This window comes from Numenius arquata, chromosome 4, assembly GCF_964106895.1.
Source record: "Numenius arquata chromosome 4, bNumArq3.hap1.1, whole genome shotgun sequence".
In the NCBI taxonomy this organism is placed as follows: domain Eukaryota; kingdom Metazoa; phylum Chordata; class Aves; order Charadriiformes; family Scolopacidae; genus Numenius; species Numenius arquata.
Window position 1 is genome coordinate 70,362,850 of NC_133579.1, and position 13,013 is coordinate 70,375,862.

The window sequence follows — 13,013 nt, forward strand, 5'->3', positions numbered from 1 at the left end:
CAGACAGTCGTTCTTTCACAAAGCCTTCTGAACTCTAGCATCTGCTTATACCTCTTTCTTAACGTCTTAGATGGTTGCTTTTGGTGATGTGGACCTGCTTGGTTGGAGCCAGCAGTATTTTGAGAGGATGTGACTGGTGGTCGTCCCTCCTTCGTTCCCTCTGCTGGCTCTGGAAACGTAGTATTATCGAACCGTGTGCTTATTAGACTTTTTGGATGGTGATGAAAGGCATGTCTTTGCTTAGCTCTGATTGTTATAGTCAGCATCTACACAGCTGATGCTTTTGAACAGTGGCTTACTTTTGTTTTACCAAATTTTAGAATTGGTATTTTAGAGTTTCTTTTGTTACTTCTGCCTATCACCCTTCTGTGGCACCTCTTCAAATTACTGCTAGTCTTTACTTCTAGAAGAAGGTAGCAAGCACCTTCTGATGCCTTTGTCCAGGGACAAAATGAGTGAGGAAGACTGAAAACTATTCAATCTTGAATTTTTGGCAAACAGGTTATTCTCTATGTCCCTTTCTTCAGCATGGCATGATCTCCTTTCTCGCCTCTAATCACTAAAAAAAGTTAAAGGAGCTGACCCCATTAAAAATCTGATTTCATATTCTGTGTTGTGCAATTCTTTACCTTCTAGTATACTATATTAATGAATATATTTCTCTGCGGAGTGTGTTGTCTGTAGTGTTATGAAACCAAATCTGAAGTTGAGGCTAGGTCAGTATTTTCATAAACCAGGTAGCTTCTTTTTAGTAAATTTCATGTGATTAGGTGGGATTTTAACAAGTAAACTGTAATTATGGTTCACCAAGAAAAGCATGACAGTTTTTGGCAACCACAGCAGAGCCCAAGTTTTAATCTATCCTTGACCTTCTGCTTTATATGGTGAGGATTTCTTTGAACCGAGTCTGCTTTGCATACCAGATTTCAACATTCAAAATGGAAGCCTTTTCTACAAAGTGTGTCCTGTTCCCTCCCTGATGCACAACAACTCAAAACAACCCAATACAAAGTTAATTCATTGATGTCAGAGAGCTAAGTCTAAAAGTGAACTCTCTTTCTCGAGGCCAAATATGTTCCTTTAGGCATTTTTCGTGTATTGAGTTTATAAATTTTTAATTTATTAGCAACTGAAAGTAAGTAAAAAAAATATTTTCAGTAGATGATAGCTATCATACTGAAGACAGTATAAGTACGAATGAAAAATAAAGTGATAATTTTAAAAATCACACGATTCAGAAAATCAGAACCCTTTCAAGTGTGGGTTTCAGCTCATGATTTGAAATCACTAGTTGCTTTTTAAAACACATTTCTGCTGTGCTGTGCAAAGTTGAGTTATGGTTACGGGTGGCATGGGATTAGGCAAAGTTGGCAAGCAAGGCACTGGCACTGGCGAAAGAAAGATTTTATCAGGAGATACTTAGAAATGCAGGCATGTATGGTTTTTTTTTTTTTCTAACTTCAGATGAGACAGAGTGGCACAGAGTTTTTCTCGCTTATAGCTCGTGAACTGTGCAACCGTTGTGTCTTTCGAGGATATTCACACCGAGTATAGCTTCTTGACAGAATTGCTAAGAGCAAGAGGGGGCTATCCCCGAAAATCTCTTGGGAGGTTTATTTGGCAGAAGATAAAATTGCAAAATGCTCTGAGCTGTACATACCTTCCTATAGCAGATCTCAGTCTTCTTGTGTCCTGTTACAGAGGTAACTGCTTATGGAGGTAACTTCAGGTTTTACTGTCCTATACAGACTTTGCTTCTTACTGATGCATTCTGTCTGTCTGTCACCAGTTAGTTTGGAAAATTTCTGGTTCTATTTTCCAGCTCCAGTGGATTTGAAATGGTGAAATCTTGAAAGAGACTTCTACTTGGGGAAGTCAAACTTCCTCCAAGACAGAATCGTGATCTGATTTTTAATGTAATTCTCTTTTGTACAGATTGTGTCAGCAGTGCTTTTGTTTTCTTCTTACGTTCTCTCACCACTGTTTTGGTAGCAAAAGAACTTGTGTAGCCTGATAAATCAATTTAAAATAATCTAGATGCTATTTTGGTAAAAATATATGCATCTGTAATATTTGTAGTAGTTACTATTTACTGTGGGTCTTATTGGTTTGGAGTTTCAGTGTCATGAGACTTTCAGAAAAGTTTATTGAGGTAAAATTGCTGTTCTTTGGGGAGCAGGCAGGGGGAAAAGGAAATACAAATGGGAATTGGTTACATTTTAGCCTTTTTAATAAACTTTTAATTTTCAAACTCTTCCCCCCCCCTTTATTCTTATATGAAAACAATAAAAATTCTTTTTATTTCATAGGTGCATGTATAACTCTCAGGCTACAGTTAGTAATTCCCGTCATATTAATTTTAATTTAGCATTTAGGTTTGTTGGCCAAAACTTGTGTAAACGAAATGGAAGGATCCCCAAGCTTAAGACACAGCAATGTTTTTTAAGCATTTACTTGAATGTTTTAAAAATAGACAGGAGTGCTTTGGACATGCTGTATTTGCTCAAGTGTAAAAGACAAAGGTCTTTTAGTCTAGTCGTTATTAAAAGGTTGTTTCTGATCGTGAAGCTTAACAGTAACTGCTGCGTAGCAGGTAGTTATGGTTAGTTCTGTTGCAGCCTGCAGGAAAGGGTATGCTTTGGTTGTTCAAGTGACAGAGGTTAAGCAATATCAGAAGAGGAAGAATTTTAGAATGGTTTCCACTGCTGGGGGGTTTGTAGTGAAGTACAGTACACAGGCCAAAAGAACTTTATATCTGCAGCAAAAATAAAACCTTAACTGGAAATACATACCAATCTTTGCATGTGTTAGTCACGTACCACCTACAGCTGCGGCTTTAGAAGAATGGTCGAGGTAAGTATTTGCCCTTATCCACTATTTGCCAAAATTCTGATACCTGAAGCACCTCTTTATGGGTTAAAATTTGTAGCAGCACCAGAGATGTGAGTCTGGACAACACTCTGCATGTGGCTGTTGGGACAGGCCCATGGTGCACCTATCCCCAGGATTTTTACTTCTGCAAAGCCAAGAGTGGATGGGCAGAAGGCAAAGAGTTCTGTGGCATGATTCTGGCATGTCAGGGGTTTCTTCTTTATGAAGACACCTGAAAATAATGTTCTGTTGCTCACTTTAAAAAGGCAAATCTACCCTCCATGAACATAGGGTAACCTGAAAGTTGTTCTTTGTAGTAATGACCTCCCTTCTCGGTGCTCCTGCATTGTGGATGTATTCATTCCAAATGAACTCCACAGCTACAGTTCTTTGGGCATAAAGTTGAGAAATGGATGGTTTTGTTAACAAGAGAAACTTCGTCTAAGCATTTCTGAGGCTTCTTTACTTGTTAGCCCTTACATTATGTAACATAAGAATTATAACTTTAATATTTTTGCTGCACTTCCAAAATATTTCATTTTTCAATAAAAAATAATGTAAAAGCCATAGCCCAGAAAATAAAGGGCTGCTTATTTTTCCTTCAGAAATAAAAGTAGGTTGAAATGCCTACAGTGTAAAGGGTGTACTTTTATTCAAATCAGTAGAGTGACTGTGGTAATTGCCATTTAAAAAAAAAAAAAAGAAAAGAAACAAACCATGAGTGTTCTCTTGTTGGCTGATGTAATGATGGTGAAATTAGGTTTGTGCCCTATTTTGGAATGTACTTTCCCTGCCCTTTTTTTTTTTTTTTTTAAATGTGCTGTAATTTTTTTCTAGATGGGCAGAGAGTTACATAGTTCTGTGTATGGACTGTTGTTTGGTGGTGGAGATCACTGAGTTCTTGCTAAATTTATAGACCACTTAAGACCATTTATTCTTCATATGTTGTGACATGGACTGTAGCCTGTAGCTTAACAAAAAGTTAACTAGTGCAAATTAATGTAATGAGTTTACCCTCCTCTTCTTTGTAGCACAATGGCTGACAATAAAGTGAAGTCAACCAAACCTGTGAATAAGACTCCTCCAAAGTCTCCTTCAGATCCAGCAAAGGACCGAGCAGCAAAACGATTATCCTATGATTCAAACAGCTCCCACGAGGGGGCTATGGCAGGAGAATTGAGTGCTCTGGAAGAGGCCTTTAGAAAATTTGCCATCCATGGTGATACAAGAGCCACAGGAAAAGAAATGCATGGGAAGAACTGGTCAAAGCTATGTAAGGACTGTCATGTGATAGATGGGAAGAACGTGACAGTTACAGACGTTGACATTGTCTTCAGTAAAATCAAGTAAGTTCCTTTCTGCCATCAGTTCCTTGTCTCCCCTGTGTGTTTTATAGATACCATCTAAATCTATCTTCTGTTGCTTACAGATGTTGTGAGGCACTGTATGTCTTTGTCGCAATTGATCTTTCTTCTTCCTTTATGAAACTGTTGCTTTGTCTGAAGATACGGCTTTCAGCTTCTGTCCTGCTATCTTAAACTGACTTCAGTGCCACAGGTGTTGTGCTGTACAAAGAGGTATGATGTGATCAGGGCAAACGCAGGCTGTTCCAAGAAACTTATTTTTTTTTGACCTCAGTAAATGATGCGAATGTTTACTGAAGCGTATCACAATGAAGTCGTCATGTAGTTGTGCATCTTGCCAAAACTCAGCCTCAGAGGACGAAGGTTAAGGTGGGAAATGGTCTAACAACAGACCTGATGTCCAGCACAACACCTGCTCAAGTTTAAAGTGTAGGGCCATGACAAACTGATGGTGAATTTGTGATGCAGATCCGTGGCTTTCATTAATCGGTTAGGATTATCTCAGTAGTCTCAGTTTACTCCTGTGAACAGATTGGAGCTTTAGTGAAATTTCTCCCTAAATTGAAAACCTAAGCAGGCTTGATCCAGAAACTCATCAAATCCAAGGAAAGACATTCAACTGTTCCAGCATATTCTGTATGAAGCCCCAAATAATTTTTTTGTTCCCACTTGGTGTGTAGAATTGGATTATTTTCACCTTCCCCCTGGTGTCTGATGTGATAGCCTTGTCTCTTCTGCTACTGTGATAATAAAAAGCTGTTTAAATTGTCTCACACCTCATTGTGTTGAAGGACATGCTTTAACGAAGATCCCTTAATTGTACTTGCAGCTTGTAGGAATATTTATTTGGCTTGTACTCTCGACTACTGTGGTGTAATGCTGGGGTGGACCTGCAAACTGAGTTGCTTACAAGGATAAGTTGGGAAAACTTACTACAAGCACTGACCCTTCAGGGTGCATCAAAGCATAGAAAGGCAGAGAAGAAAAGACCCTTGATCTTGAAAGGTTGTCCGGTCTAACATGCACAGTTAGAGTAACATTACTTCTTTCTTTCTCTGTTTGTTTCTTTTCTCTTCAGGGATCTTACCTAGGCAGTTTAAAACGCTGTATGTGCACACTCCAACCGTCTTGTATTAGTCCGCTTTCTTTTTTAGGCCCTACTTGAATTTTTTGGAAGTTGTGTTGCCAGAGTTAGGTGCACTATCAGTGAACTAGCTTGTTTGAAATGGGCATTTAGGCTGTAGGGCTGTTGGTTTCTTTCTTGATCGATGACAGACAATGCTGGCATTTATTTTCAAATTTTCTTTGGCTTTCATTGACTTAAAAATTTCTCTGTACCTGTCATCACAGGAAGTAATAAATCTTAGCGCTACTCTCTTATGTCAGTATCTGGGCAAGTTAATGATAGGACAACCTCACGATATGGCATAAACAACATTGTGCAACGTTAGCAGATATAAAGAAGGATCAGTTTTGGTGCCTGCTGGGCTGGGAGGAATCCAGTCATGTTCCACAGGAGTGAGTGTGAGGTGGCGGGGACCTGAGGCTCGGGGGTAACGTCAGCATATCCCCTTGTGGCTCTTTAGCCGTCTCTGCTCAGCTCCGGGCTCTTGTCTCTGCCTCTGTGGGAGGTGCCTGATCAGCAGTTTCTCAGACCTTTCCCCTGTGATTGCTGAGAAGTGTTGTCATTTCTCTTGGAAGAAGAATGCCATCTTTTTCCCTCCCTAGCATTTAGTAGTTTAGAAGATAACTGCATCAAATGCAAAAGCTTTTTTATCTTAATTGTGTATTGATTACTTGCTTATTTCTCACCTGTATATGTACATGTAACATGTATTTTATATATTCTTCTTCTAAAATTATTTTATTTTTAAATTAATATTGCTTAAAGGGCAGATAGAGAAACTTGCAATAGCTGAGATTTGCTGTCTTTATTAAGAAGGTCCGTTTTTTTTCATGTGTGTGTTTTCAGTAGGTATACTTCACATTTTCTTTAGTGTTGGATGAGGGGTTTTTTACATTTTTATTCTTGAGAGCATATGTCAGTAATTCTTTTTAGTCTGGGTCACATTTATTTCACATAGTACTTTAAGTTTTAACAAGGGCAGATTTAATGGCTGTAGTTACTCAAGTGTTAGTAATATATGCTGTAATTTAGGAGGCTTGTGCATAGGCTGAGTATACAGGGTTCCTCGAGCATGTTTAGACAACTACTTTTCCTTGCTTTCACATTTAATCCGAAGCTAAAGGATAATGATAGATTTGGTAGTGCATCCAAACAGGCATACTCGCAAAATAAACTCTTGCTCATTTCCATTTTACAATCAGCTTTTTCCCAGCAGAGCGTTAGGGTTTTTGACAGCCCAAGCGTTTCCTCATCTGCGTTGAATGAAAAACATTAAACGCTGTGTAAAAGAATCTCCCAACTCCCCAGAAAGTGCACGGTACTGCTTCTGTGCCTCAATAAGAGTTATGCTTATGGGTTTCAGAAGGTTCTGTACATGACTGTTGTTTTAAGGTTCTTTGAACAGACTGTGTCTCACAAGATAGACTTTGGCCTGGAATTCTTATGGTCAGCAGTAGTGGTTCAGTGAGATGGGGATGGTGGATCTTGGCAGTTGTAGCCTGGCCAGGGAACACAACAAACATAAGATATCTTTGTCAATCCCCGGTTGCCATCTAGCATTGTGATAGAACTTCCAAGCAGGTTTTCCGTTGGGTCCACTACTGGGAAATCACCGCCTTTACCAGGGTTTGTTTTCTAGCCAGCTGTACTTACAGTTTATGACAATGGCAGATGTTGTTCAAACACTAGAAAATAATTAATCTAGTAGAATCGTTCTTTGGATTTATGAATTACTATGCCTGTGTATAAAGCCCATGTTTGTCATCTTGATAACTCTCCCAGGCTTCACTTATTGTTCTGTTGCAGATAATGTGAAAATAGGTAGGATATATATGCATTGCTGATAGTTAGGGTAAAGTAACAGGGAAATCAGTAACAGATATGTTTACCTAAGAGCTACTGAAAGATAGTGTTTTATTCACTGATTGGTAACTCCCTCTGCTGCAGGAGAGATTTTATCAGTTCAGTCCTGAGAAGTAATGAACATTTTTGTAGACTCAACACCCCCCCTCCCCACCTCTGCCAAATTAGGTGAATAAAACTTTTGAAAGTTTTGAATAGTCCATGATGCTTCTTCGAAGCTGGGACTATGTGTCTGTCTTTCAGAGATCAGTTCAAATAAGGTTAAGTTTATGTCAGCTCAAAGGTTGAGGCAATTCTGATAAACCTTTGTTACAAATAAGAAAATAAGTGCAAAAAAGCTGTTTTCCTTCTGCATGAGGATTTCAGGTCAGACTGAAGTGGAATTTATCTATTTGTCTTGCAGTAAAGGCCTACTGAAGGCCTTCATGTAAGCACAAGATTTGTATGTAATTTAGGATAAGGAGAAGGAATGGTCTAATGCAAAGAAGGCACAGTAATAGACGTGAAAGAAGAATTGCTAGAATTGCATTGTTTGGTAAGAAAAGATGTAAATTGGGTGATCTCCCCCCTCCTCTGCCCCCACTCCACCTAAGTATTTTTGTTTAACACTAAATTTGTGGGTTCTTAAGGGTCTCACAAATCCTTCCAATTTGGTGGATTGTAACATAAGTTGTTGTGTGTTAAAAATTGATTTAATAGATGTCTTTTAATGCCTTTTTTTTTTTTGCTTTTCTATTTTAAAAACTTTCTATTGTCAGCTGAGAAAATACAAGAAATGAAGCAGCAATGAATTTTGCAATGGAATTACTTGAAATGAAAAGACAAAATCCCACTTGTGAGAGTAGCCATGTGTATGAATATTTATAAGTTGCATCCCTAGAGATCCAGAGGAAAACCACCTACATTTATGACAAATATTTGGATTGCAGTGGATAGACTGCCGTTTCTATAATAAGTAGAAAAGTAATTTTTAATTTTTTTTTTACGTTATAAAAACACACAATAAAGGCATCTCATATGATGTCATTATCCTTCCATGCATGTTGCACCTGCTAAAGCAAAAGAAACTGAAGAATGAATTACAGTTTTACAGTATCTTATGGGATGAAATCTATTAAAAATGCAGAAAAACCAACAAAAATGTACATAACTGTGAATACAATTATGTAGTAAGCTTTCCTTACTGTATTTCACAGTTTCACAGTCAAAACTTGAGATATTGGACTCTTTTCTTCATATGTTTGTTAGACTTTATACAACAGTAACACTATAGTTGCAGGGTAAACTTTAATTTCAAAGCTAGCTTAAAGTTAACGTAAAAATCTCTTTTGCTAATTGGTATCAGGATAGCTTTGCCTCTTCAAATGGCAAAAATGAAGCAACCCTTTATCTAAAAAACCTGTTCATACAGTTGCTTTTAAAAAAAGTCTGAAAATACTTTGTAGGAAGGATTTTTTTTTTTAACTGGTCCCTATATTCATTGCCATACTTGAAGACAAGGATGAGTAACAATCATATTCTATGAGAAAAATGTGATTTATGAAAACTTTCTATGTGATTTTATGTGATCACAGAAAGTTCACAAAAATGTATGTGAAATTCTCATCACAAGAATGTGGTGAAATAGGAATGTGACCAAACATAGTATTTCACCATTTTTGTAATGGTAATAACTTCAATTTCCCTGTAGGTCAGGCTTCAGCTAAAATGTAGGCTTTTAGTATAAATATCTCAGTAATATTAGATCATTCCAAGTGTTCATTTTTCACATACTATCTGAACCTTATATAGCCATCTTTCTTTTATATTCACAAAGTAAGAGTGATAATGCAGTCTGGGTCTACTGAATTTAGAGATGTACAACTTGCAGACGTGCAATAGCATTTGAAAATGGATGGTTTTCATGAGAATGGAAATGCTATGGCTATCTTTTTAGTAACTGAAACAATTGTCTTCCTTCTTGGAAATTTTCCTCATTAACTGACTATTTCTTTTATGTTATTCTTCCAGAGTTGCAAAAGTTTATAGGCTGTGTGTCTTGTATTGTGCTTGCAGAGTGCAAATATGGGTTTAGTGAATCCTGTTGCCTTGGAGAAAGCAAGCTCATTGGTGACACAGGAGAAGGGCACAGAAGTTCTGCATTTGGTATGAAAAGCAACATGTGGCTGCATTCTTCTTCTTAATCCAGCAAGACAGTGAGACACAACAGTCTAAGAACTTCAGGGGTTTTGTATTAAGGAAAGCAGAGTACCCAAGAAGAATAGATATTACTGATATCTGACCAACATTCTGGCATGTTGCCTTAGGAACTTAAATTTCTTTGTTTATTGGGGTCAACAACTGCTGTGGCAAATTTGATATGTTAGCTATGCCATACACATACTCCACTTGTTGTATGTAGTTAATATGGTAATAGTAATAGCCCTGATATAAATACCTCTGCTCTTATTTTAGAAGTGTTACCACTCAGCACTGCAAGAATATGGTTTAAGCACTGCCATAAAACTGCTAATTCTATGACATTATTAGATAGAAAAATAAAAATATTTCTGTTTACACTGGCATGTTGCTATGGTTGCAGGCAGGCCTGGGTGACGTCACTCCTTGGATCCATTGTGAGCATTTATTTAGGTAGTTGTCTCCATGGAAACATTTGTTTGTTTTGATGTTACTATGTGTTAAATTTTAAACAAATTTTTGTGGTTCTATACTGGATTGTTATTGAAGACTAGCTAATCTACAGAAGCTTTGTAAATATACCTTACTCCCCTCCCTCTAAAATATTTTTGGTAAAAGATCAAGTGAAAGCATAATTGTCCTCTCACATTCCATTAATAGTTTCTTATGTTGCTTTGACATGTTTTCTTGTTGCTGAGGAAGCCACGTGTTCCAAAGGCCAGAAAACTCTCCTCCATCTTTTCGAGAAAGGAAGGTTTTGTTCCCATGGAGAATCTTCACAACACACTTTATTGTGCCCTTACTTTGAGCAGTCCCACCCATACTCTATCCTTAGTACATCTTGCACAGTCAGCTCTTTAGCCTAGTTCCCACAGCCTGGATCCATCAAGTCTCTACAGGAGTGCTTGTACCTGAGACCAGCTGGGTCTTAATTCAGCAGTTCCAGTAGTTCGCCATTGCTGCGAGACTGTGGAGGAGTTAAAATAGATAATGTTTGCTCAAAGCAGCTGGCAAGATAACTCTTGGCAAGAATGAGTATGTGCTTTTCCCCATTTGTCAAATACAATGGAATTGTTGTCTTCTCTTTGTATCGAACAATTATGATACATCTGGCTTGCCTCATGTGTTTGAAAGGAGTATTACTTTGATGCCTGCACTCATTCAAAACCAGATATCTCTCCATTTGTATTTAACAGAGATCTTACTGAAGCCTCTCTTAAATTTTTAAAATATGTAAATAGGTATGAAGTGGTCTTTATATATAAATAATTAAGCACATAGTAGCTGTAAGTTGTGTTTTACTTCCTTACTGGAGAGGTTCTTTTAATAGTGACATAGAATCTGATTTGTGTAATCCTACTTTATGCATGAAGTAGGCATAACAGTTAACTTGTGTTCTTTAATATGTCTGCATCAGGAAATAAGTTTTAAGTGGATATAGAATGGTATGCAGAGCATAATCTGTGCTAATAAATCTCACCCTTCCGGGCAGACTGTGAAGTAGTGCAGTTATAGGTAGAAATGTAGGTAAATTACAACAGAAAGTGTTCTCTACCACGTCATCTATACTATATTTTAATTGAAATTAAGATCCAATTTCCTTTCTTATCCAAGAAGCCAAATGTAATATTGCCTTTTGCCCTTTATCCTTGAAAAGCTTTTCATTTAAAAAACCAAGGCAACTCTTCTCCCCCTTCTGCCAAGAGGCATAAATTCCAAAAGCAAAACAGTGATCACTTGTGAGAGAAAGATGGATTTAGATTCACTTGCTGTTGTGCAGGCTTGTTTTGTGCATGTAAAATGGGTAAGTTCCGTACCCCTAATGATGTAGGCTGATTCTGATTTTAAAAACACCTTTTCGTGTGATTAGACATCACATGAAAACCTATAGATACAGTGGTGGGTGATTCATTTCCCAGCTGATACGGAATGCTGCATGATATCATACACAGTACTGTATAGCAAATTGCTTGGTATTTGCTACACTTTGTGGCATATACTGCTTGTGGACTACAAGGACTTCTACTGGTTTGAAGCAGAAGTAGGGGTCTGATAGGAGATCTTGTCTTGTGGGTTTTCAGAGGGTTTTTTTACCCATTTTGGGTTTTTTTCTTTGGTTTTGATTTGTTGGGTTTTTTTTTAAGTCAGCATAATTTCATCATATTGCACCATAATTTAAAATTCCCTGTGTTTCATTTATAAAAGCAGCTGTGTGAAATCTGTGTTAGCTACAAAAGTACCTCATTTTACTGATTAACAAGCAAGTATTTTCTAGGCTGTTAAACATCAACGTAGACTTTGTCTTTTGTTTTCCATGGATTGAAGTTAAAGATGATTAAGATGTAAAGGATGAAGCAGCCTTGGCTGCAGCAACCAGGTGACTGTAAAGTTTGAGATCCTGAGAGGAGTGAGCAAGGTGAACAACAACAGAATTACAAACCTGGACTTCAGAAGGGCAGATCTTGGCCTGTTTAGTTTCCTGCAAAAAACTGCCCTGGAGGGCAGAGGGGCCCAGGAGATCTGGTTGATCTTCCAGACAGAGTCCTCAGAACGCAAAGATGGTCCATTCCCATGTGTAGGAAGTTGAGCAAGCATGGCAACAGGCCAGCATGGATGAACATGGAGCTTCTGACTGACCACAAACATGAAAAGGAAGTAGAGAGAGGCTGTGGGATGAATATAGCCCTTGCATGAAGGAACAGAGCGAGGAAAGCCAAAGTTTGGCTGGATTTGAGACTAGCAAGGGAGGTGAAGGACGACACAAGATGTTTCTGTAAGTACACTGGTGGCAAAAGTGTGAGCTGACTGATCGATGTGGCAGGGGACCTAGTGTCAAGGGAGATGGAAAAGGAAGAGATACTCAGTGCCTTTTTTGGCCTCACTTTGCAACTGCTAGGGCTTGCCCTCAGGGTTCCCAGGTCCCTTAGCCTGCTAACAGAGTTTGTAGGTGTGAAGCAGTACCCACAGTAAAGGAAGACAGAGTTAAGAATCGCTTGAGCCGATTAGACATACACGAGTCCATGGGACAGGTAGGATGCATCCAAGGGTGCTGAAGGAGCTAGGCAATGTCCTTGCAAAGCTGCTCCCTAGCATCTTCAAAAGGCCCTGGCAGCTGGGGGAGGTTCCCAGTGACTGGAAAGAGGCAAACATCACACACATCTGCAAGAAGGAGGATCCAGGTAACTACAGGCCAGTCAGCATAACCTCAGTCCCTGTGGAGGTTGTGAAGCAAATGGTCTTGGAAGCCCTTTCTCAGCACACAAAGGACAAGAAGTTGATTTGGAGAAGCCGGCATGGATTTGCCAAGCCATGGCTGGTGGACCTCGTTGCTTTCTATGATGAAATGACGAGCACTGTGGGCAAAGGGGTGTACTATTACCTTGATTATGGCAAGGCCTTGGTCCCAGTCGCATCGCCACCAAATTGGTGAGGTATAGGCTGGATAGCTGGCTGACAGTCTAGGAAGCAGCTCTGGAGGTCGTGGTGGACAACCAGTTGAACGTGAGTCAGCAGCAGTCCTTGCCGCAAGTGAGTCGTGGCAGCAAGGAAGGGTAGCCACATCCTGGGCGGCATGAGTAAATGTGTAGGCAGCGGGTACAGGGAAGTGATGC

The 13,013-nt window shown here is 38.8% G+C and overlaps 1 protein-coding gene across 1 annotated transcript in view; it reads left to right on the forward strand.

Annotated features, from left to right (window-relative positions):
- TPPP (tubulin polymerization promoting protein) overlaps positions 1 to 13,013 on the forward strand; it is a 63,940-nt gene that overhangs the window by 12,310 nt on the left and 38,617 nt on the right. The window contains exon 2 of the mRNA XM_074146602.1: positions 3,903 to 4,217. Within this exon, the coding sequence (XP_074002703.1) occupies positions 3,907 to 4,217 (311 nt within the window). The 5' untranslated portion in view covers positions 3,903 to 3,906. The remainder of the gene's footprint in view (positions 1 to 3,902; positions 4,218 to 13,013) is intronic.